Below are 25,698 nucleotides of genomic sequence, written 5' to 3'. Positions count from 1 at the left end.
GAGCCCAGGCGCGGGGTTTCCCCTTCTGGTTCCCTGCCTCAGGTTCCAGGTCAGTGGGCAGCACTCCGGCCCCAGTTCTCCTGGGTTGTCACCTGCAGCTCCGCCCTCTACAGCAGTCCGTCGGGCTGCAGAGCCACGTTCGGGAGCCCCCTGTCTTCGACCCAGGACCCAGGCGCGTGGGCGCGCCCCTGAGACCCACCAAAGCCGCGCGTCCCCGCAACTCCGCCCCGGGCGCCAGCGCGCACCCGCTGGTCCCCAGCCGCAGCCCAGCCGTGCCCTCCAGGCCGCGCACCGAAAGCCCCGCCCCGAGGGCCCTCGCCCCGCCCCCTCCACCTGTCCGGCTCCCAGGCGCGCGCCCGGCGACCCCGGTAGACCCGCCCCCAGGCGCGCGCCATCCTGCCCTGCGCCACGTGCTCGCTGGAGGGCGGCGCCAGGGGACGCGCCGAAAAGATGATCTTGCTGCCTCTTCCGGCAGCCGCGCGAGTTGCCGTCCGACGTCTGGGAGTGAGGCGTCTCTGGGGCCAGGGTCTTGGCGCCGCAGACATGACGAAGGTGAGAGGCGGTGGCCGCTCCCGGGCGCGGCGGGGAGGACCGCCTGCGGGCCACTGGGGCGCGGGGCAGGGCCGGCCAGGCCGCGGCGTGCGCGGCGTCCGCGCCAGGTTGCACAGATGGAGTGGAATGGAAAGTTCCCTCCTTTTACAGGATTGGTCTGGGCAGGGCTGGGGGTGGGCTCGCCAGTGCCCCCGAGGATCCCCGAGTCTGCTGCTCACTCGGGCGCGCTCGTCCTTCTTGCTCGGGAGGACACTGGGTTCTGAACCCTGGGCAGGAGAATACGCCGAGGCGCCGTGTGCCGATCGCTCTTACTGAGCCTCCGCCACCTCACTGAGCTGCAGAAAATGACATGCGCGTATTTCATTCATCATCGTGTTTAGATGTGACCCAAGAAGGGATAGTGACATTATTGTCCCAGAGTCAGTCAGCCACAGGGCCAGGGCTCCACACCAAGACCCCCTTGCTGAAGTCATGAATCAGAAAACAGGCCCTCCGGGAGCAATTTGCCTACAAGGGTTTCTAGAGAAAAGGGAGTCCTCTCCAGGGAAAAGGGCGCTGCAGAGAGACACGTCATTTCTTGAAATAAAAGCATCTTCCAGAAGAACAGGCTTCACCGCCTAATTGGGCCCTGAGAAATTAGAGGGATCCTTCACATCACGCTATTTAGGTGTGAAACATCTGGAAAGAAGAATGGCTCAGTGGAAGGAGCACAAACTTGGGAGTCATGCTGGAGGAGCAGAAAGAAATGACTGTCCCTAGTGAAGGATGCTGTAGATGGGACTTGAGTCAGGTCCCTGCAGTTATCACAGGTGACAGCGGGACTAGACCGCGTTTCAGGGCTCTTTCCAATACTATGCCTGTCCCCCAGTAACAGTGTCCTGTCTCCTAGGTTCTCCATTTGATCCCATGGAGTCCTGGGGAGTGACCTGTCTTAGGAAATTGAGAACCTGGCAGAGTTATCGATCCTGAGGAAAGCCTGCTTCCTTTGGTGGGAAAGACAGAAAAGGCAGTATTTGATCTAAGTACTGTGTGGTTTTGTGGAACAGACCAAGGGCAGGAGGAAGGTCTCTGGACTGTTGCACAGTGCTATCCCCCAGGGGCTAGCGTGTCCCACCAGGTTTCAGTTTCCTTATCTGTTACATGGGGAAAATAGTGTATGTTCTTTCTACCTCACCCGAAGGCAACAACGAAACATTTTTAAAAAGTCTTTATAAAAGCAAATAGCACAGGGTTTGCTTCCTTATTTGAGTTTTGGTGCCTGGGGCTTGTGAAGATGAAGGGCTACTGCCACCAAGTGCTTGGCAGGTTGCTCTGTTCTGCCCCTCCTTATAAAGTTGCTTACTTGTTTTCTTTCTGTCTGAGTTGACCAGAGTACCATGAATACAGGTGAACATTCCTTATTTAAAAATCTGAAATCCAAATTTTTCTAAATTTTTTGAGCACTGACATGACAGTTATGTGAAAAACTCAGCACCTGACCTCATGGGACAGGTTGCAGTTGCTATGTACAGAATAGTAAGACTAGTGTAGAATATCTTCAAGCTATGTATATATGAAGCAAGTGAATTTCAGGTTTAAACTTGGTCCCAATCTTGAGATGTCTTAAATATTAAAAACCTGAAAAAACAAAAGCAAAAACCTGTGTGTTAGCACACACCTGTTACCCGGCTCCGGGGTCTGAAGCGGGAAGATCCCAATTTTGAGACCAACCTGAGCAAGATACACTCTTAAATAAAAAGGAGGTGGGTGCATGTCCTGTATTCCCAGCAGCTCGTGAGGTTGAGGTAGGAGGATCACGAGTTCAAAGCCAGCCTCAGCAAAAACAAGGTACTAAGCAACTCAGTGAGACCCTGTCTCTAAATAAAATACAAAATAGTCTGGGGCTGTGACTCAGTGGTTGAGTGCCCCTGAGTTCAATCCCTGGTACCAAAAAAAAAAAAAAAAAAAAAATTAAAAGATTTGGGGTATAGCTAAATGGTAGATTGCTGTCTTAGCAGGTGAGAGGCCTTGGGTTCTATCCCCACAACTGGGGAAAAAAAAGAAATCTGAAATCAAAACACTTCTGGTCCTCAGCATTTCAGATATGGGATGCTCAACCTATCATGGTAGAATGCCTGGTAAGATTTGCATTTGATGGGTATAGGGGAGGAAAAACAGACTCTCTTCTGCCCTCAGTTCTGTGGTTGGGTCTAAGATGTAGGCCTAACACTGAGATATGATACATGAAATTTGATTTGATACTTTTACATGTACATAGGAGCCTGTAGAAGAAAATTAAGACCTGGCGAAGCATTAGGCCCAAAAGCTTTTTATCTTTCCTTTTTCTTTTCCTGATACTGAGAATTGAACCCAGGGATACTTTACCACTGAACTGCTTCCCCAGACCTTTTTATATTTTTCTTTTGAAACAGGCTATTGCTAAGTCACCAGGCTGGCCTTAAGCTTGAGATCCTCTTGCCTCAGGCTCTAGAATGGTTGGAATCACAGGCGTGGGCCACTGAATCCCACAGTTTTATACCTTTTTAGACAAAGAAAAATGAAGTGTGGGGGTATGAGGAGGTTTACCTTTGTCTTCCAAGTTGGGATAGGGACTAGGAATATATTGGGATGATATTGGAAGAGAAGGTGTAGTTCTGCAGGTTCAATTATAAGGGTTCATTTTGGCATCGACTCTTAGTCGATGGTCATGCAAATTTACCCCCTATTTCAGGGAGTTCACCTCTCTTGTGGGAAATTTTATGCCCTGCTTTTAAGTAAGAAAGGGGGATTTTCGAGAGCCCTGCCTGCAATGACTGTCTCTCAGGTGCCAACAGCTCAAAGTAACTTACATGCCAGAGCATCATATTTTGGGGTAACGTGTTCAGAAGCCCTTCATGGTCTCACTTGGTGACAATTGCATATTTAAAAAGCAAAAACAAACAAAAAACCTCTTTCTGTTTTGTGTGAAAGCAGAGTGCTTTCCTGGGGGTGACCATGCAAAGCCAAGACAGGCGTGGGCCCGGAAGTCTCACTTCCCTGGAATTTGAATCACTGAAGCAGGTGGAGTGCATATACTGGCTGTGACTGCTGCCACAGGACTTTGGTAGAATTACATGTTCCTTCTGGAATTTGGAGATTCCCAAGCCCCACTGAGGCACTTACTCCAATTATACTCATCTTTCTTGCTTGTTCTCAGGGCCTTGTTTTAGGAATCTATTCCCGAGACAGAGAAGATGATGGGTTGCAGTTTACAAGCGCAGGAGAGAACTTTGATAAGTTGGTGTCTGGAAAGCTGAGAGAGATTTTGAACATGTAAGTGTTACCCAGGAGTGCCAGTTCCTAAAAGTTCCCAAAAATCAAAGGGAATATTTTTCTGTGGGTTTATTGTAGGTTGATAAGATGTACAGAAATACCTTGGCTACAAAATTGGAAGTGAAAGTGCAAAGCTCCTGGAAGGCGCTTTGCCATTTGTCTTTCACTATGGGTGGGTCTGCATTTCTGGGAAGTCAGATGGTTTCCAACCCAGTCACAGACCTATTGTGAAGAACTGGTCCAGAAGGATCTGGAAAGTACCAGATTTCCTCAGCCCACCCTCCTGGCTCAAATTCACTTTCCCTTCTCCCTCCCCACCTGCCTTCCCACCAGCCTCTCTGTGTCTTTTAACCACTAGTTAAAAACAGCCTAAGGCTTCTACCTTTTTATTTTGTGCCTGGAGCTTGAAGGCTTCTAAGGTGTTACAAGTACAAGTGGATTACCCAAGGATGTAGTAAGAATGCAGATTCTAATTCAGCAAGTCTGGAAGGGTCCTGGGATTCCCACCACTCTTAGATTAGCTGGGGTCTGTAAGAAGTAGGGAGACATCGGAGCTATGGGTTCCATTTCACAAAAATAGGAGCGTCGGTACAAGGCACTGCAGCTGCCTGTTATTCAGATTATGGATAGCCTGTGTGAATCTACCAGATGTAGTCTAACCGTTCTCTAATGGATGTGTTATAGAATCTGCTTCTCCTCTCAGCTGATCAGTCCTTCAGTAGGAGTCAGAGCCTTCTCAGGTGTTTAAATCATTAATCCAGAAGCCAACTGCTTGAGTGCAGGACAGCCTGGCCTCCTGGCTGTCCCACCAAGCACTGCTCAGGCCCCTGACGGTACTCCATTATGCCCTTTGTAAGAAACTGCTCAGTCTCCCATCGGTAGATAAGTCCCCACCGACATCCTCTAAACCAGACTCGTGGCTGTCAAGTCAGCCACTCAGGTACCACGGAGTTCTGCTGGTGTGCTGTGTCTTTGAGGAAAAGGGTTGCGATTCTTTCCGTGCAGCCATCATCCAGTGCTCAGATCCCCTGTGCAGCTGCGCCTCATGCAGCCCTAACATTGCTTCCATTGTTTTAAGTAAATTTGTGTTAAATCTGATCTGAAAGTTTGCTACACGGTTTTTGAGCTAGATGTACTGCATCTAGAAATCTGACCTGAGAACATTCTGTAAAAATGCAAATGAAGCCAAGTCCATGAAATCAGTTAGCAGAATCTTGGGATAACACTGAAGGTGTGTATGTAATACTTCCAAGCAAACAGAGCAAACTGAAAATTTCCAAAACAATTATTTCTTTTTGTTTTAGATCTGGACCACCTCTGAAGGCAGGCAAAACCCGAACCTTTTATGGTCTTCATCAGGTATGAGATGGAGATGATGCTCCTTTATAAACCCTCAATATGGTCACCTTCCGGGTGCCTTGTGCTGTGGATGTCCAGTCAGGCTAGGAATTTTGTATCGGATTATAGGATTATATAGTTTTATTCCAGCATTAAGCACAAGTGTCATTTAAGATTCTGAAGAGGCACATCACTGTTTACTGCCAGTGTTGTGTTCCTCAGTCTGAAGGCTTTATCCAGCACGGCTCTGTCTGACAGGATAATCCTCACTTAACACCTTATAGAAGGTGCCGAGGATTGGGGCTGGGGCTGTAGCTCAGCGGCAGAGCGCCTGCCTAGCACATGTGAGGTCCTCGGTTCAATCCTCAGCACCACATGATAATAAACAAATAAAATGAAGGCATTCTGTCCATCTACAACTACAAAAGAATTTTTTTAAAAAGGTGCCAAGGCTACGGTGATAGTGTGGGTGCACAGTGAGTCTCTCTGCTGGAAATGAGCACTTTAAAGAAGCGCAGTGGCTGATGGTGTGTTTCTGTGGAACAGGACTTCCCCAGCGTGGTGGTGGTCGGCCTCGGCAAAAGGTCAGCTGGCATCGACGATCAGGAGAACTGGCATGAGGGCAAAGAAAACATCAGAGCTGCCGTCGCAGGTTGCTTTACTTTTCACGTTTAATATTGATCAAGAGTCTCGCGGCCGGCTCTTTAACACTGTCTCTTCCCCATCTCTTGTCCTTTCACCATCTCTACCCTTACCACATTTGCACAGAAATAATTCACCTGAACAAGCACAGTTTCCATTTTTTAATCTGTTTGCCCCCATGATAGATAGAGAGGTTAGCTTAGGGAATTTTTATTTTTAATATTTTCTCAAATATTTAATATTTGAGCATTTAATCTCATCTTTTCGTTCACTTTTGTAGCATTGACCTGAGGGCTGTATTCCACCAGAAGTTTCGGCATGTGGATTTTTTCCCTCTGTAAGGCTTCCCCTGGCGTTGCCCAACTTTTAAGTAACAGGAAGTCCTATGTGTACAACTCAGAGAAATGGGAGCAGAGTGTGGGGTGCTCATTCATCACTCTCAGAAGCTGTATGCTGGTCCCAGTTTGTCAGGTGGATGGCTTGGAAGGGTTGAGGCGGACGCTGTTGAGTCACCTCAGCTGAGCAGCTGCGAGAGCCTTCACCACAGAGACGGTGGCTGAAAGATCTTGAGAAACATTCTGAAGCAGCAGTAATGGGCTTGGTTAACTCCTGGCCCTGTGTATGCCATAAACGCTTGTTAAACTTACTTTCGAAGTTTGTGTTAAGGGTTCTTTCATAACTTTTATATGGGACTTTTTATATGAACTTTTTTGCTGGCACAATCTTAATAAAATATTGTGTTAATAATGGACTTTTGGGGCTGGAGCTGTAGCTCTCAGTGGTAGAGCACTTGCCTAGCATGTGTGAGGCACTGGGTTCGATCCTCAGCACCACATAAAAATAAATAAATAAAATAAAGACATGTCCTTGTACAACTAAAAAAACTGAAAATAATATTTAAAAAATAAATATAAAAAATAATGGGTTTTGCCCAGGTGTAATTTTTTTTTTTTTTTTTTTTGGTACCTGGGATTGAACTCAGGCACTTAACCACTGAGCCACATCCTCAGCCCTTTATTGTGTTTTAATTAGAGGCCGGGTCACTGAGTTGCTTAGCATCTCACTTTTGCTGAGGCTGACTTTGAACTTGTGCTCCTCCTGCCTCAGCCTCCTGAACCGCTGGGTTTACAGGCGGCTGGGTGTAATTTCATAGCCATCTTTTCTCTGTCCTGTTTAATTGAGTAAGCCCTGGTGGTTGGGAAGCACATCCACAAGCACTGGTGGTCAGAAACAACCCTGGTAATTGCTGCCCCTCGCTGAGGGCCTCCCACCCCGCGGGGAGCATGTGATGATCTGTGGGCCTGTGCCCAGCACTGCCTGTGAGGTGCGCTCCCGGCTTCATTTTCCAGAGAGAAAACGGAGGACCAGAGTGATCAGTCGTCCTACTGGGGTTGGAGCCCATGCTGCTTCCTCCGCACACTGCCCCACGCCTCTGCCTGCTCCTCCAGCTGTCCCTTGCTGACTCCCGTTCTCTGCTTCCTCTGTCCTTCTGAAGCTGGCTGCAGGCAGATTCAGGACCTGGAGCTCTCTTCTGTGGAGGTGGATCCCTGTGGAGATGCCCAGGCGGCGGCAGAAGGAGCTGTGCTCGGTCTTTACGAGTATGATGACCTAAAGCAGAAAAAGAAGACGGCAGTGTCCGCGAAGCTCCATGGAAGGTGATGGAAGGACCCACGGCATGGCTCGCGCTGCCTGGTGACTGACAGTGTGGTCTTTTGGACGTGAGCTGCCCGCTGTCAGTGTCTGGCACTGCTGTGCTCCCTGTCTGTAACCTTCCCGTTGCCCCAGCCATTTTAACACGTGATAACTGTCCCCAGACTCTGTTCCTGGCTTTTGCCGTGTACATGTTTCCCCCTGGCTCGCTAGACTCCTCCATGCTTGCCGGTCACTGGGAATCTGTAACCAAGTGGCTCTTAACCGGAAGGGAGGAACAACACGAAGACACGTCCCACGGGTTTCAGCCCAAATCATTTCCATTGAATTGGCACCTGCCAGCATTATGCTGAATGCCAGGGCTGTGTGGGTGCAGGGAGCTGGTTTTGCCCCTGTGGTCAGTGACCCACTGAGCGCCGCCTGCATTCCAGCCTTAGCCTGGGTTCTGGGAGAGAAAGTCAATGCCGTGAGAGACGCTCAGACCTTGGGTGTGGGGAGCTGTGAGGGCCGGGTGACCCTGACTCAGCTGGTGCTGGAGAAAGAGAGCTCTGCGGTGGTCAGCCTGCTTTGAGTCCTGGCTCTGCCACTTACTCACAGAAACCTCAGCTAAGCAGTCAAAATCTCTAGGGAGTCGCACTCTTGACCCAAAGCATGATGCCTGTCACATGTGGCACGTGGTGGGCCCGCTGTTCTTTTGTCTCTCTCCACGCTGTCCTCGTTAACTCTCGTGCACAAGAAGAGCTAGGATCACGAACCACAGACCCTTGTGCCTTCTCTTCTAAAGCGGACTCTTACTATCTGGGTCTTGGTTGGGATTTAGAGCCCTGACCCAGGTAAGAAGGCCCCAGAGCCTCCAGTTCCACATCCGGTGGTTGCCTCTCCTGCTTGACGGCGCCATCTGTGATGCAGGGAAGGAGAACAAAACAGGCCTTTGCACAGAAGCCCCTCGGCTTCTGTGACCGGTTTTTCACTTAGGACCCATCAGTACAGCCCCTTCGTGTGCAGGGAAGATTCTGCAGTAGACTGCCCAGCCAGGTCCCCCAGGCCCTCACCAGGGCCAGTCTTCTAGCTCTGCACTGCACCCCCAGCTGCCTGGGTCACATCCCAGCGAATGGACCCAGGTCCTGTGTGTCAGCCAGTTTTCATCTGTGCTGGTCTTGTTTGTTGTGAGATAAGAGCCTCTCCTGGTCGCAGGTCAGTGTTGTGGATCACTGATCAGCAGCTCTGCTTTCTTCCACAGTGGGGATCAGGAGGCCTGGCAGAAAGGAGTCCTCTTTGCTTCTGGGCAGAACTTGGCCCGCCAGCTGATGGAAACTCCAGCCAATGAGATGACACCAACCAGATTTGCTGAAATTATTGAGAAGAATCTCAGAAGTGCTAGCAGTAAAACAGAGGTCCATATCAGGTAATTCAGGAGTATATCATGAACTTTGGGGTGCTACAGTCAGGAGCCTTTGAGATCCTAAGTCTAGCTCCCTCCATTCAGAGGACTAACTGAAGACCATAGAGGCAAGGAGACCACCAGCAGCCCAGGAACTGGGACAGGGCTCCTTTGAGGTTCTTTGCGTCTGTCTTTGCTTGCCTTTGAGAGAGTGCTGTGACTTCCTGCTGCACAGTGTGGTGTCCACGTTTCGTATCAGCTTTGTTCAGTCAGGATTGGAGTGCCACATGAAGCGATAGTGATCTGTAGTATATTCAGTGTGCTACCATGACTACAGTCGATTTTAAGGACATTTTTGTGACCCCCAGAGGAAACCCTGTACCCATTAGCCCTCACTCCTCATCTCCCCACCCCCACAGCCATCCGTTGATGGACCTTAGAGCTGGTTTCCACCTCTCGGATACAGCGAACGGTGCTGCTGTGAGCACCATGGACAAGTTTGTGCGGCCTTGTTCTATTCCTCTGAGTCTGTATGCAAAAATTTAATCCCTGGACCACTGGCAACTCTGATCAACTTTTTGAGGAACATACTTGTTTTGTTTTGGTAAATTCTTCCTATTTTCACTTTTTGACACGCTGAAGAATGCAGTGTGCCTCACCACACCACACCCTGTCCAGCGTAGTTATAGAGTGAGAATTTGTGCCCCTGGAGTCCCTCGGCTTGCCTGCTGAGAGCTGTGGTCAGTGCTGGGCTGTTCCAGGTCAGCCCCTTCAGGTTCTGTCGCACTCCTGGAATCTCGCTGCAGCCCTGGAAGCAGCCCAGGTGGAGTGTTTGGGGATTTATGATTAAAATAAACTGACAGAGGCTTCATTTAAAGAATTCTGCACTATCAAAGTAGTTTCTCAGGCTTAAAAGAATTCTCCAGTAGTTAATTGTGATTGGAATTCATGTTTTTCGGGAAAGTCCCTGCGGTCTAGACAGAATGAAGAAAACATCACGTAGAGAGCGCAGGACTTAGAGCTCGCTAGGTTGGAAGGTTCGCCTGTGTTTACCCTGCGGCAGTGGGTGGGCTCTGGAGAGGCCTCGTGGCAGACTCTTCCTTATCTGACAAGAGAAGACACCAGAGCTGCTTCGAGTCAGGAATCAGGGACGACACTTCCACCGTGCCAGGGATTTGGCACAGGAGTGCACAGGGGTGCTCCTGGCCTCCAAGAAGGGAGGCTCTCATAGGAGGGATAGTTAGGGGCGGGGGTGGGGGCCTGCTGAAGACCATGCAGTCTGAGCAGAGCCCTGATGTTTGCTCAGGAGTTAACCAAGGAGAACGGGGCCGGGCCTTGCTGGTGGAGAAGCCGCTGCACCTTGGCGCCTTGGGAACTGCAAGGCTGTGGATGAGCAAAGGGAAGAGTAGAACCAGAGATCAGACGGGTGTGTGGGTGGCCCATGACTCTTTAAACTGAGACACAGCTGCACCACACCCTGTCCAGTGTAGGCAGGACTCCATTAAAGAAGCAAAGACAATTCTTCCAGAAGGGCCGGGCTTTAATGAAACATCCAGTCCTGAGTTTGTGATGCCTATATAAAACAGCCGTGTTTCCTCTGACATTCACTTTTTAATCTTTATATTCTTTTCCCTTTGAAGTTTGGTGGCAATCCTAGTTTCATACTCTTGACAAACGGTTGGCACATGCGGGAGTATTCCTTGGAAAGGGTTGCTGCTGGTTGGTCTGTGGCAGTATAGGCCGAGTTACTGTGGCCAGAAATCAACACGAGGTCCTTTGTACCTTTAGCCTGGAGAGAGTGGTGATACGGAGTCAGTTTTCTAGTTTGCACTGAGAACTGCTTCTGTTCCGTTAGCCCCATCGATCCTGTGCTAATGAAATAAGAACTGACTTGTTTTTCCACTTCAGAGACATCTCAAAGGGCAGTTGCAGCTCTGAGAATATACCGCGACAATGTTGAGAAGATTGAACTCCAGCATTTCTAAAAAAGCAAAGAAATAGGCTATTTTCTTCCAGTCAGAGTAGTACAGCTTTGTTGGTTTTGTTAGTTGGTTGATTTTTTTTTTTGGGGGGGGGAGGGTGTCAATTTTAGAAATACCAAAAGTAATGAACATTTTAACTATCTTCATGCACTCTTGTGGTCTCAAGTCCTTGCTAATTTCATCCCTTATAAATTAAAACTTTAGAAACATGTGAGTAGGCTGGGGGAGAGTTTTTATTTATCGACTTTACATTATTACCTGATACTATATTAGTTATCATGCATAAATTCTCTGAATAATTTTACAGTCTTTTGATTGAAGAATCCTTAACCTCTTGTAAATGAGAAAATCAGCTCAGGATTAAGTGACTTGCCCAAGAATACACAGGAAACAAATGATCAGATGGGGTGATCCAAGCCTTATTGTGTGTGATTTGTTTTCCCTGAACCCAGGGCCTCCTGCTTGGTGGGCAAGTGCTCTACCACTGAGCAATTCCTCCTGCCCCTGTATTATACTTTAAGAGCTTGTATATTATACTTTTCAAACATACTTTTGAGCTTTTCTAGATGATTTTGAAATAAAGGTAACAGTGTATTTTTTTTTATCCCCTTTCTGCCCTCTAGACCCAAGTCTTGGATTGAGGAACAGGAAATGGGCTCATTCCTAAGTGTAGCCAAAGGGTCTGACGAGCCTCCAGTCTTCTTGGAAATCCACTACAAAGGCAGCCCCAATGCAGGGGAGCCGCCCCTGGTGTTCGTTGGGAAGGGAGTCACTTTTGACAGGTACGTGTGTGTGCCTGGGCTTTGTATTTTGGTGAATGTTTTGTGTGTTCTTCTATTATTTGGTGCTTAGTTTGATTCATAAGCATGGTATATGGTCACATGCTCCCACTGATGAAATATGTGTTAGAGACCATTAGGCATTTTACATTATTGGCCTCAGTCTTACCCCTGTAAGCTGGCTATTGTGGACATTCTACAATGTTCAGCTTTTCGGGGAAACCATGACTCAAAGACATTAAGTAATTTATTCAGAGTCCCAAGAGCCAGAAGTCAAAATCAGGTCTATCTTTACAATATCTTCAAATCTCTGTCCCACTGTGATTCTCCCTTGTAGTTATTAAAGGTTCACTGCGTGGATAATGCTGCTGCTGCCGTTCCTGTTGTCCTGTTGCTTGTTTCAGGTTGCTTTCCGGGGCTGAAAGTCCAGCTCCCATTAATCGTTTTTTTTGTTTGTTTTGTTTTGTTGTTGTTTAATTTTTGTTGTAGATGGACACAATACCTTTATTTTATTTATTTATATGTGGTGCTGAGGATTGGACCCAGTGCCTCACACGTGCCAGGCAAGCACTCCACCACTGAGCCGCAACCCCAGCCCTCATTAATCTTACTAAACCTTAAGTGTTCCTTAGAAGTGGAAGCCATCTCTGGTTTTTCCAGCTGGTTTTTCCAGCTGAACTGGAAAAGACAGTGTATTTTGGTATTTCCCATGGGAAGCATCTGCCACAGAATATGAGTATCAGGGAGGCTGGTGACTGAGGCATACAAAGAGCGAGTTGGCCAGAAACGAGGTTAGAGAAAGCAAGTGAGGTTTGTTTTTGTTTTCTTTAGCTACAGAACTTCTCAGGGCACAGAATGTCACATTTTCTGAATTTTCTTTTGAAAGAATCCTGATTTGGGAAGTCATGTTCCAGGGAAACTGCTTTGGAGAATACTGCTAAAGAACAACAACAACAACAAAAAAAAAATACCAAATTCCCCAGTACATTTTCGCAGCCATGCAGAAACTCCATGTGAAACATGAATGTTCGGTTCTCTCTTTCCTTTTGTATGTTCGTTTCCTCTGGTGCTGGGGATCAGATCCAGGGCCTCTCCAGTGCTAAGCATGCACTCTACTCCTAACTCATCTCCAGCTTCAACATTCACTTCTTTAAACATTGGTCTCCAAATGATCTTCATGGTGTCATCCATCAGTAAAAGATGGCAAACACCATTTAAGATATGCATATTTATTTACGGTATACACATATACTGTTATACCAAAGTATATATAAAACACTCAGCAAATAAAATCAGGAAGAGACCCTGTCTCAAAATAAAAAAATTTAAAAAGGAATGGGGGTATAGCTCAGTGGTAAAGTACCCCTGAGTTCAATCCCCAGTACTAAAAAAAAAAAAAGTCTTACTTATTGTAGTGGTTTTATACTCTCAAGGGTTAATAGTTTTAGGGAAATGTTTATGTTCAGGGTGAGATTTGTTATTAATTTAAATCCATATTTGTATGTTTTGCTAAAAATATTCAGCAAGGCCCTTGGGTTTAGAGAAGGCTTCCTTGTAGAAGCTTCAGATTTAATTTAAGATGCAAAGGACCAGGAGCAATTAGTTGAGCAGGAACAAGGGGTGAGTGTTAGGGCACAGGAACATGGGAAGGCTGCAGGGTAGGATGCAGTGTAAATTCTGGGTACTGCAAGAATGTCCATGTGGCTGTTCACCAGAGCAGGTCGGGATGATGGGAGATGCACTGGAGAGTTATTCTGAGCCTTAAAAGTGTTTTTAGGAGAGGGAATGACAGTATTTATATATGCAATAAAATCCGCCCTTTAAGTGTTTGGCTAAGTGAGCTTTAACAGATGTGCACAACAGGGACCAATACTGAGAAGAGAAGACACAACATTCCCTTCACCTCCAAACCCCCTTGTGCTTCTGCAGTTATCCCCTCCCACCTCTGCCCCAGTTATCTTTCTGTTACTATAGATTAGTTTTGCCTGTTCTAGAAATCTGTATGAATGGCATCCTTCCTGTCTGGCTTCTCTCTCTCGGCCTCTTGTCTTCTGTGTTTATCCGTATCATCGGTGACATCATCAGTCACATATCATCAGTCACATCAGCCATCTTGACATGTTTACTGACCTCTTTAGTGAGGTGTTTAAATCTTTTACCCTTTTTTTATAGAATATTTTCCTTAAAAGTTGTAAGTTAAAAAAAAAAAAAAAAATATATATATATATATATATATATATGTATGTATTCTGAGTATAATTCCTTTATCAGGTTATTCGGTTAGGAATATTTCTTCACAGTCTGAGGCTTACTTTTTTATTTGTTTAGTAATATCTTCTGCGGAACAGAAGTTTTGATTTGATGAAGTGTAATATCAATTTTTTGTGATTTATGCTTTTTTTTTTTTTTTTTTTTTGCCCTAAGACAGTATTGCCCATGCCAAAGTCTTATTTTCATCTTTAAGACATTTTAGTTTTTAAGTCAATTTTAGCTTTTAAGGCTGTGATGTATTTTGAATTGCTGTGTATGGTGAAATAAAGACCTGAGGTTCTCCATTTCTCACCCCCATCTTATGACTGTTCATTTATTTCAGCACTATTTGTTGAAAATACATGAACTCCCATTCATAGCACCTTAGGAGAAAATCAGTTGATCATGTAATTTTGGATCTCTCTCTGGACCCTGCATCTGGTCACAGTACCCTGTGACTAAGCATCTTGACTGCTGTAACTTTGAGTAGGCTTGAATGTAAAGTGCAGGATTTGAAAAGCTGAGCAAAGATAAGTCCTGATCCTTGGTTGGTGGCTACTTTGGGACCAGTCGTATGCATAGGAAGCAGAGCTCTCCCAGAAGACACCTGGGTTAAGTGTACGTAAAAGGAAGTGTCAGTGCAGACCGTCTAATTATCCAGGGTTTCTAATTAGGATCTGATTTCCAAGGAAGGAAAATCTCAGAGAAGGGAATAGAACTTCTCCAAAGAGTCACCAGGACAAGTCAGTAGATTGCAGAAGTTGAAGGCCCTGGCTCTGTGCCTGGCTTGTGAAGCAAGTCACTTCTGGACTCTCAGGTGGGAATCAGAAGTCACTGACGGGTTAGAAGGCTGTTTGGGGGAAGTAGATTGGGTTCTTGCTAATTGCTGATTAAAACTGGCTCTTGTGTTTAATGCTGTCCCAGAGGCTTTGTGTAGGTCCCTCCCTGTTTCCTGTTCCTCCCTCAGGTTGTATTTTGCCATCCAATGGCTAGAGCACACCTGTATAGGTGTCAGATGGCAAGATTATTCCTGTGTTATGTGGATTTGAGGAGAATGCTCCCAGTCTTGTCTGAGCTTGTCGACTTTCTTTAATAGCCTGTGACCTTTGGTTTGATAAGTTAATCCATTCATAAAATTTGTTGAAAAGATAATCTGTGTAGGTGTCAGGAGTTAATGAGTGTTAGTCAGGTGTGTGTCACTATGACCAAAATATCTGCCAAGAACAACTTAGAAAAAGAAAAGTTATTTTTGGCTTATGGTTTCAGAGGTGTAGTCCATGGTTAATGGACTCCATTACTCTGGGCCCCAGGTGAGGTGGAGCATCATGGCAGAAGACTGTGGTGGAGGGAAGTGGCTCAGGACATGGTGGCCCAGAAGCAGACTAAGGGAAGGGAAGGGGTCACTGGGAAGACAGACCCCTTCCAGGACACTCCCCAGTGATCTGCCTCCTCCAGGGACATCCAGCCTGCTTACAGTCACTATCCAGTCCATTCAAATTAGGATGGACCGATTAGGTTACAGCTCTTGCAATCCAATCATTTTACCTCTGAATATTCCTACATTAACATAGGAACTTTGGGGGGACATGAACAATGAGATGAAACAGATTGAATTTATACAGCACTGAATTATGATGTGGTAACATTTCCAGTAGCACAGCTTAAATTTCACTCAAATAGAAATAAAATGAGCTACAAGCCTACCTGGAATTACTTTGCATCTTTTATAAACACTCCAACATTAAAAGAATTCAGTGTTGAGATTCTAAATTGAGAAATGTGAGATCCATTGGCAGGTGTATGGTGCTTTTTTGTGATAGGCAACCCACACTTTCTTTTTTTTTAAGAAAGCGATAGTGGCCTTCATGTTCATTGGTGATATTGCAGCTGTCCTTTTCCCCACAGTGGTGGCATCTCCATCAAGCCTTCTGCAAACATGGACCTCATGCGGGCTGACATGGGAGGAGCTGCCACGATATGTTCAGCCATCGTGTCTGCTGCGAAGCTCAGTTTGCCCATTAACATCATAGGTGAGCGGGCCAAGGGATCGCATCTCGCAGAGATTCCGGGATCCAGCAGATGCTTGAACCAAGACAACATGGTTTTCTCTGATCCGAAAAGATCAAGAGATAGTTTTTAAATAGCTTTTCACCAAGCAGAAGTTATTTAGCTGAGATAAGTGTTTTATGTCCAAGCTGATTGGGTTAAATGTGTTTTGCAACTGAAGGCTGTAACTGGAATTGATTTGTTTTACTTCTGCAAAACATGTTTAGCAGTCAGGGGCACGTATGTCAAGTCTGTGGTTTACTCCAGTGGCAGCTGCTCAGTAGTCAGGTGAAAGGGCACTGCTGGCTCATTTACCCATTATCTCATAGGACTGTGACCCAGTAAATGCCCAATACACAGAAATTGCCTGGGACAAAAGAAGCACTTAGGCTGATGGCCCCTCTGAGCATTGTAGGATGCCAACTTGCAGAGCCAAGGCTGAGAGTGTGTAGCATTACTAATACCACGTTTCAGAGAAAGAGGGGATACAGGAGAGGGGTCAGGTTACTTGACTTGGCCAGTGTCACGTCCATTGCATGGGGAAGGTAAAATGGGACTATCTGACTTGCATGTGTGTGTGATCATCCACACCCAAAATCTTAGTCCTTTTTTTGCTGAACTAAATTGCAGGCATCATGACGTGTCACCCCTGAATACTTTAGCATACTCCTAAGAAAAAGGACATTCTATATAATGACAATACTGTTACCTTTTCCAAGGGTGAATATAATAACCCAATTCAAATATCCCAAGTACCTAAAAAAAAAAATGTATATTTTGTCTATATTTAATTTTTATAAATCCAGGAACCAGTCAAAGATCCTGCACTGCATTGGGTTACCATGTCCCTTTAGTTTTCTCTAGTCAAGAATTTTTTTTTAAATATTTTTTTAGATGTTGATGGACCTTTATTTTATTCATTTAGTTATATGTGGTGCTGAGACTCGAACCCAGTGCCTCACACATGCTAGACAAGTGCTTACCACTGAACCAAGACCTCAGCCCCTAGTCAAGAATTCTTTTTTCCTGCCCTGTTTTCTTTTATGACACTGGCAGTTTTGAAGAATCTGGGCTGGTATCATCTTCCACAACTTGCACTTATTTCTTCTCCATTGGAATCAAGTTAGTCTTCTGCTAAGAATGCGCCAGAGGCGGCACGTACTTCCTGCTATTGATGGACAAACATCAGTGTGTCATTGGTGACAGGAAATTTGGTTGCTTGATTAGGGTGGCATCTGTCTGGCCTGCTTCTGATGGCTCACAGTAGCCTCCTGTCCCAAGGGTGGTGTGTTTGGACCCAGCACAACTGTATTTCTTCATACATTCCTCCTAATAGGTTTGGCTCCTCTTTGTGAAAACATGCCCAGCGGCAAGGCCAACAAGCCTGGAGATGTCGTCAGAGCCAAGAATGGGAAGACCATCCAGGTTTGTGAGCGGAGGATGCACCATTTCCCAGCGCGTTCCTCAGGGAACCCCATTGTGGTCACGTAACCACAGTGTGAGTGTGACCAGAAGCAGGGCCCCAGCTCTCTGGGGAAGGTGGTGTCTTCAGTGCAGGGTCGTTTTCATGCAAAGTCACAATCTTTCTCAATGAGAATTTTAAGAGTGCTTTTCCTGCTTTATTATTCCTCTCACTTCCTGTTTGCTCGACACGCAAATTAACCATGAATTTGAAGCCAGCCTTGCAGAGTACGGCAAAGCAGTAAATGTGGGCTATTTTCTGGGTATGCCCCCGTACCACGAAAACATCTCCATCCTAAAGGTTCAGGTGGGAAACGCTCTCTTACATCATGGGCTCTGCCCTGTGGGGACACGGCAGCAGGCAGCAGGTCCCGAGGTGTGGCCCCATGCATGCACGCACTACCCATGATGACGGGGCCTCTGCTGAATAGAAGCCATACTGTTCCAAAGGGTTGCCAGGGTCGCACGAGTTCCTGGGCCTGGAGGTCCACTGCTTCTTAGCTGCAGCTCTCTTGAGCCCTTTAGCCCCTTTGTTTTCAAAATGGAGAGGCATTTTTCTACTCATGTCAGCTTCCAGCGTCATCAGCCTCAGATCACCAGCTCTGGCACAGGGGTTAATAAATCTTATTAGACATGTTCCTGTTGTAAGTACACTTTTTTTTCTTCTTCAGTACTGGGGCTTGAACCCAGAGCTCACACATGCTAAGCAAGTACTCCACCACTGAGCTGCACCCCAGCCCTTTTTACTTTCTTTCTTATTTATTTATTTGTTTGTTTGTTTATTTGTTTGATTTTGGTACTAGGGATTGGACCCAGAGGTATTCAACCACTGAGCCTCATCCCCAGCCTTTTTATTTTTTATTTTGAGACAGAGTCTCACTAGATTGCCCAAACTGTCCCACAACTCGAAGTCCTTCTGCCTCAGCCTTCGAGTAGCTGGGATGATAGGCGACGTGCTCCACTGTGCCCAACACAGACGTGTTTTTGAATCTTGGTGACATGTCGTCCAAGCTCTTCCCCACTTTCAAATCCATCGCTGGTGTGATTGCCTAGTTTTTATATTCGTCACTCTTGTTGTCTCACTCTGTTTTTTCAATCTCCCTCTTGGCAGGTTGATAACACGGACGCCGAGGGGAGGCTCATCCTGGCTGACGCGCTCTGTTACGCGCACACCTTTAATCCGAAGCTCATCATCAACGCAGCCACCTTAACAGGTCAGATGGCTTTTGTTGGACGGAAACCATCATCCCAGTTACCACAGTCAATATTTATGTCTTATCATTTTCTATTTAAGTGAAGATACTACATTTTTATTTGAGGTCAATGGTCATCTTTTCTGAGAAATTTTAAAACCCATGGAAAACTTTTATGAAGTTGATAGAAATGTTTTGGAGACAAGTGAGTACATTTGTAAAAAAACATTAACTTGAAAAGAGACTATAATATGAGCCCCATCCTATCCTGTAGGTGGAGCATAGGCATTGAGTAAGCACTGCCTGCCTGTCATTGTGCCGTGTGAGTGGCGTTGACATAGTCGGCAGACACTAACACCTCGTCTGTGCTGGGGACTATGTTGGTGGCTGAGGATGCAGAGGTGGGGCCTGTAGTCTGGAGGAAACAGTGGCAGTAACCAGGTACTCACACTGAGGGTTTAAGGCAGCAGGTGACAAGTACAAGGAAGTGGAATTAAGCCCGAGGGAGCCTCTGTGGTTTGGGGATTTGACCGGGTCAGGGACTTCAGGGCCTCTCATCCTAAGAAGGGTGACTTGAGCCTGGGGTCCGAGTGGAGCAGAGTGAACCGAAGGCACATCCTGCACAAAGGCCACGTCGTGGGGAACTGACGGCTGCAGTGAGCAGGCTGAGGTGTGCTGTGTGTCTCGTGAGGCAGATGCCATGGTAGGTGGCGTAGGACAGGAGGAGCCGGGCACAGCAGGAAGCTACTGAAGAGAGCTAAGCGCAGGGATGCTGTGGCCAGATCTGCAGTGGGTGAGGTGTCCCAGACACTGTGAGGAATGGGCTGAAGAAGGACCCCAAGAGAAACGCACCACCCAGCGAGGTTGTGGGCCAAGTCGCGGTCGTTGAGTGTTGTGGGTGTGGATGTGTGTGTGTTAAGGATGAATATTACAGTATCCGCAGTTACGTGGGGTGTGGGATTCTGGTGAAACAAGTTTGCCATGAGTTGATAATTGCTGATGTGGGATAATGGGTACTTAGGTCTCCCTTATTTATATTATTCTCTTTGCTTTTGTGTATATTTGAAAATTGCAAAAATAAATTTTTTGGTTTTTAAAAAAGTGATTACTGTAGTTCAGGCGGTAGATGACAATGACCGCAGCAGAGATGGAGAGAAACAGATTTACGAGGTGATTGGGAAATAGCATGAAGCTTGACGGAGCAGATGACTCAGACCGATTGGATTTACCCCAATGTCATGTAGAATCACAGGATTGTATATGGGCCACACTTTCAAATAGCGATATGTAATATATGGTGCTTTACTATTAACTAATAACTAATGGAATTTACCTGTAACTTCCTGGGAAAACACGTACAATCCAACACCCCAGTGGCCCAGAGCAGCCTGATAGTGAAAAAGTCCTGCCGCCTTCCCTGGGAAGGAATCAGCTTAAATACGTGGTGCTGTGTGAGACTGCTGAGGTCCGCCACGTCCACAGCGCTACGTGGGTCTGAGCTTGGTTCCCAAAGTCAGAGGTGTGCACTGGTATTTTTCCACGTGCCGGCTTAGGGAATTATTCAGTTAGGTCATACAGCCACTACTAACTCTGCCTGCAAAGACATATAAGAAAATGGGAAGTTTCACCATGTAGTTAAACAAAATGTGTCAAGCAGCATACATGGTAGTATCTTGAAGTTTCAGCTTTCCTTGGGGGAGATGCTGATGAACAGTTTGATGCAAGGCCACAGGTAGGGGTTAAGAGGACACCCGGATACACCTCACATTGCAGAGAGCAGAGGCCACCTTGTGAAACTGGAACTTCTGCCAACTCCAGTGCTTCTGTCCTCCAGCATTCCAGGGTCCTAGCATTGGCCGTGGCAGGCTCGTGGTGTGAACCCCAACTTTCCATGTGGTGTCCCATTTCTGAAAGACAGTGTTGCTCTTTCCTTTTGATAACCACTTACTGAGCTCCATCGTGCCAGGCAGGGTGCTAGGCCCTAAGTCTGTGATCAGAATCAAGAGACTTAGAGAGGATAACAAACGGGACTGCTGGGAGCTAATGCCGAGAATCAGAGAGGGCAGCACTAAGCTGCTGTTCCTGATCCAGAAAATCATAGAAAGCTGATTTTTAACTTGATTTTCTTAAAAAATGCTAATTAATTTTTAAAAAGAGGTCAGCCAATGGGACACAACTTTGTTGGAGAAGGAAATATAGAGCAAATAAATGATATAATAACAACAACTGTTTTGTTTTTTACAAAAGGCAGCAAAGTCCAGATACTTATTAACATGTGATTAAAAATGCTAAAAATTTAGAGATGCCAACAGTATGTAAATTATGACACCTCCAGCCAAAGGACTGTTTCAAAAGCATTAAAAATATTTGTTTATTAAAGGACTAAATATTAAAGCATAAAAGGACAAACACATACTTATACACATATAGTATGAGCTTAACTACTAAAAGTCTAAAATAAGTCTAGAATACCAAAATTGGTAACAATTATCCATGGTGTTATTTGATGGTGTTTTATTTTCCCTTTTTTGCATTTTCCTTAATAATTAAAAGTGAATTCTAGTTTGAGAGACATAAGAAGATATTAAATGTGGAAGTGATTTCCTGAGCTTATCCTTTTTACAATGAGAGAGCCATTAAGTAGGGTTTAGAGACCGCAGTCTTAGTCTGAGTGACAGAGGCGCCTGGACAAGAGAATGAAATTGACCCGATGGGTTGTCTCTCACAGGTGCCATGGACATAGCCCTGGGGTCAGGTGCCACTGGGGTCTTTACCAACTCATCCTGGCTGTGGAACAAACTATTTGAGGTGGGTATAATATACATAGACCTAAGTTATGGAGATGATGAATAAATTCTTACAGCCCTTGAATGATGCACTTGTTCACACCCTGTGCTAAAAGTGATTTTTATATTGTGGGTTTCCCTGTGAATTGAAAATGAACCATAGCAATAAACTCAGTTGAGTGGCTTTTCATTTTCTATAGATGTCCCTAAATACCACCTTCTTCTACTTCGGTAGCCTCAGAATGAGTTAAAAATAACTTACAAAGAACATGGCCATGGCTGAGAGTCCCTGAGGTAGAACAGGGTAGGAGGAGAGCTCTGTGAGGAACCGGAGGCCTTCCGACGAATGCATGTTGAGTCGGGTCAGCTGCCCTGAGGGGGCGCCCACGGTCTTCTCCCCTCATCCCCACCACCACATGTACACACACACACAGTCACTCACTGCCCTCAATTTCCACCTGCTGCCACCACCGTCGACCTAAGCTAGCCTGTCCAGGCAGCATGTAACCCTGTGACCCCTTGGAGACACCCAGCTCTTGACTTCTGTGATGACCCTCACTTCTGGTTCCTTTCTCACCCTGTTGCTTCCGTCTCCCTTGGGAGCTGTTTGTCTCTGTTCACCCTTCTGACTGGTGTTCAGTCCTTGGCCACATGTTCTCATGCTCATGGGGAAGCTCATCCATTTCAGTGGCTTCCACTAGCACCTCTCCACTGATGGCCCTGTGTCTTTGCTGTGCTCCGCAGCTCCATCTGACAGCTCATTCATCCGTCAACAAGTAGTTAGGGGAGCTTAATTATGGGGAACAAACAGTGTCTCTGAACATATTTGTGAAATTCATTTAAAGTCCAGAACTTACTTTTCCCCCTGCATTGCTTCTCCTGCACAGCTGTCCTCTCATCACCTGTGGAGCCTGCCCTCTCAAGCTCTGTAAAATTCATCTCTGTTGTCTCCTTCCAGGCTGGGCCAGAACCTCTCCGCTGGCCTCCCACGTACCCACTGTCCCTCCCTCTCATCATGGCATCCACAACATTGGACTTTTTAAAAATCATAAATGTGCATAAACATAATTGAATAAGTAGTTAGCAACCTGCAGCCTGTTGTCATGGAGTCAGCCATTTTCATCCTTTGGCTGATGCATCTGACACACTTATGTCCTAAACTAACAGCTTATATTGCTGCTTCTTGACTTCTCACTTTTCAGTCTTTGACTTCTGGCAACAGTGAGCTGAACAAAGTTAATGTGTGCATCTCCTGCTAGCCTGTGGGCCCGCTGACGGCTCAGATATTTCAGTGCACCTCGTGCTGCTCAGAAGTTCAATAAATGATGAAAGGAAAGAGAGAAGGAGGGAGACAGAAACAGAGGGAGAAAGGATAGGAGGGAGGGAGAGAGGGAGGGAAGAAAGCAGAGAAGGAGGGACGACACCCTGACTCAGGGACTTTAGTGATGCAGGTCCAGGTGTGCTTTTTTTGTACTGGAGTACAATGAGGTGACCAGCCTCATAGAAACTCTTTCATTCTAATCAAACCTACAAAGCCTGTTTCCAACACAGAATACCAGATTATTAATTTAAGTTGAGACTTTAGCAAATGCCCTGCAGATTTGTGGGATTTTTCATAACATCCTGGCTATATATATATACACACACTCCCCCCCAGTACTGGGGATTGAACCTAAATGGTGCTGTACTATTCCCCCCCTCGTCCCCCCACCCTTTCTTTTTGAGACAGGATCTCCCTGAGTTGCCAAGGCTGGCTGCAATCTTGGATCTTCTGCTTCAGTCTCCTGAGTAGCTGGGATTACAGGCATGTACCACCACCCCCAGTAACTCTTAAATAATCTCTAGTGATCACAATACTGGTACCTGTTTTAGAGTTTCATGCTTTAGATTAACAGGTTGGAAGCGCTCTTTTGTTCATGCATCAAACACACCATGGATTTTCCAGAACCTAATTTCATTTAGTCTTAAGACTGTGTGTGTATTTCTTCTCTAGGCCAGCATTGAAACAGGGGACCGCGTCTGGAGAATGCCTCTCTTTGAACATTACACAAGACAAGTTGTAGATTGTCAGCTTGCTGATCTTAACAACATTGGGAAATATCGGTATGTAAAACACGTTAGAGGTATATTTTTACAGTCATCTATGTTTGCCTAAATCACTATTTTCAGTTGTATCCCCTTTACACAAAATTTCGATCTTTGATTTCCTTTACTTGTAAGCTTAGTTCTAATGTCTACAGTTTTCAAGGTGATTTCTCCAACAGGTTCTCAGTATTTCACACATTTTCACGTTTGCTTACATTTTGCCTATAAACAAAGCATAAGGGAAAGAGATGGAGAATATTGGAAGTTGTTTTGTAGGAAAAAGGAATCCAGAATTTTTCCGGTACTGCTTAAGTTACTGGTGAACCTCACAGTAGGTCCCTTAGCTTTGACTCTTGCTCTCCAGCCGTGGAACCCGTTTGACCAGAGTTAATGAGGCGTTCAGCGTGCGCTGACGAGGCCTTTCTCTTTCAGGTCTGCAGGAGCTTGTACAGCCGCGGCGTTCCTGAAGGAATTCGTGACTCATCCTAAGTGGGCACATCTGGACATAGCAGGGGTGATGACCAACAAAGATGAGGTTCCATACCTGCGGAAAGGCATGACCGGGAGACCCACAAGGACCCTGATCGAGTTCTTGCTGCGCTTCAGCCAAGACAGTGCTTAGTTCAGACACGCAGCTCAAATCGGACAGCGGAGCTTCAAAATACTTTCAAAGGGATAAAAGTCTTTTAAAGGCAACAAAAGATGGTGTTTAAAATGTAAAACTAAATGAAATTTATATGCTCTGATTTTTCATTTTATGCAAAGATTTATAAAAGTAAAGCTAATACCTTTTTGACAAGACTTTTAAGATATTCCACACATCAATTTTTTAAAAACTCCCTGATCACCTTTGAAAGTGATTGTTTTTCATGGAGAAGAAAAATCGTACTTCAGATTTGTGATGCTAGGCACACAAGCAACTTAAGTGACTATGCAGTTGTGAGGAACAATAAATCTGACTTTGATGTTCTCTGATTTGGCTCTGATATTTACTTACCTGTTTCTACTTCCTCATTAGGGAGTGAGGAAGAAGGCAACACTGATGGCATTGATCCTTTCCCCTTACCTTCCTTTCCAGAGAGGAGACAAGCCCTCAAGCCTCAAATGACAGTCTCCAGGAAGAGGTGAAGGCATTGATCCTTCCCAAAACAAATCCTTTCCCAGATACTGACCACTGACCCCAGACCCTCCACCTGGCCAGTAAAACCAAATCTCAAATTCCTGAGTGTCCAAACTGACACACTCTGTCATTAATTAAGTCCCCTCTCAGTGTAACCTATATAAGCACAGACTTCCCCTTTGGATAGTGGCTCATTTTCCACCAGGAAAGTGGGTCCATCAGATGTGTGAATTCCATCAGTGAATGAAGGCTGTGCTGATCCGTGAAGTTTGCGCCTCGCTCTTGTCAGAACTTGGTTGGCCTAGTTATGGCATCAGATCTGCCATTTTAGGTCAGAAGCCATTTTACCTATAGGGCTCCTAAGTTTCAATCCTGAGGCAATGCCACTTAGCTTCCCGTAAAACGTAGAGGTCAGCCCCATCCCAGCCCATGACGCAGCCCCTAAGTATGCACTAAAATTTCTATCGAGGCGATAAAACTGCTCTGTGAGAACAGACACGCTGCTCTCTCCCTGGGGGGACGGCCTTGTCGGCTGGCCCATGTGCTACTGACAATAAATCTCTTACGTGAGGTCCCAGCCTGTGGCATGGTGCTCAGACTGTTTGGACTTTGCACACGTCCTTGCATTGGTGCCATGACCTGGATGGGCTCTCCTATGGCTCTTGTTCTCACTTTGGGGATCTGAGCTGCTTTGGGATCCTATACTCAGTCTAAGCCCACCATCACCACAAACTCACCTTCCATTTCACCCAGCACTCGACTCTCATCCACCACGGCTGATTCAGGTAAATTCCCCTGCCTTTGGTTGACTCAAATGGCCTGTGGGCCCCAGGAAGTGACCATGGAATGTCCAACACTCAGGGTTCCTCGCTTGGCCAGGGTCACCCCCAACCACACCTTTCAGAGACAAGGTTGATCCTAACTGTCAACCAAGTCTATAGGTCCTAAGGGCCTCACCCCTGGCCACAGATCCTTCTCTACGGGTCTCGGTTACTCCCCTGGCTCAAGCCCTGGTGCCAGGCACCGAGAACCCCTGTGGGCCTTAGCCCCAGCTGCCACTGTCCTGAGGCAATGACCACTCCCAGAACAGTTAGCTCCTTCTCATTCAGTACAAGAGAACACAGGGACGCCTCTGCTTCCCC

At 46.2% G+C, this 25,698-nt stretch overlaps 1 protein-coding gene across 1 annotated transcript; it reads left to right on the top strand.

Moving 5' to 3' along the window:
* Nucleotides 1-394: 394 nt before the first annotated feature.
* Nucleotides 395-24,411, top strand: Lap3 (leucine aminopeptidase 3). Its single transcript, XM_047567493.1, has 13 exons — nt 395-552; nt 3,728-3,843; nt 5,148-5,202; nt 5,728-5,833; nt 7,319-7,478; nt 8,714-8,878; nt 11,460-11,618; nt 15,771-15,895; nt 17,248-17,336; nt 18,484-18,586; nt 21,294-21,373; nt 23,345-23,454; nt 23,869-24,411. Exons 1-13 carry the CDS (start codon nt 451-453, stop codon nt 24,056-24,058), a joined length of 1,560 nt encoding a protein of 519 aa, XP_047423449.1. The 5' UTR covers nt 395-450; the 3' UTR covers nt 24,059-24,411.
* Nucleotides 24,412-25,698: the final 1,287 nt, after the last annotated feature.

The sequence above is a fragment of the Sciurus carolinensis genome, chromosome 10 (assembly GCF_902686445.1).
Source record: "Sciurus carolinensis chromosome 10, mSciCar1.2, whole genome shotgun sequence".
Classification (NCBI taxonomy): domain Eukaryota; kingdom Metazoa; phylum Chordata; class Mammalia; order Rodentia; family Sciuridae; genus Sciurus; species Sciurus carolinensis.
This window is presented reverse-complemented; position numbering and strand designations above follow the sequence as displayed.

Excerpts from the sequence above, each read along its gene's own strand:
- Lap3 (XM_047567493.1), top strand. The coding sequence starts at position 451 with ATGATCTTGCTGCCTCTTCCGGCAGCCGCGCGAGTTGCCGTCCGACGT. Across the intron at positions 17,337-18,483 it reads AGAATGGGAAGACCATCCAG|GTTGATAACACGGACGCCGA; the intron begins GTTTGTGAGCGG and ends CCCTCTTGGCAG. Across the intron at positions 23,455-23,868 it reads AACAACATTGGGAAATATCG|GTCTGCAGGAGCTTGTACAG; the intron begins GTATGTAAAACA and ends TTTCTCTTTCAG.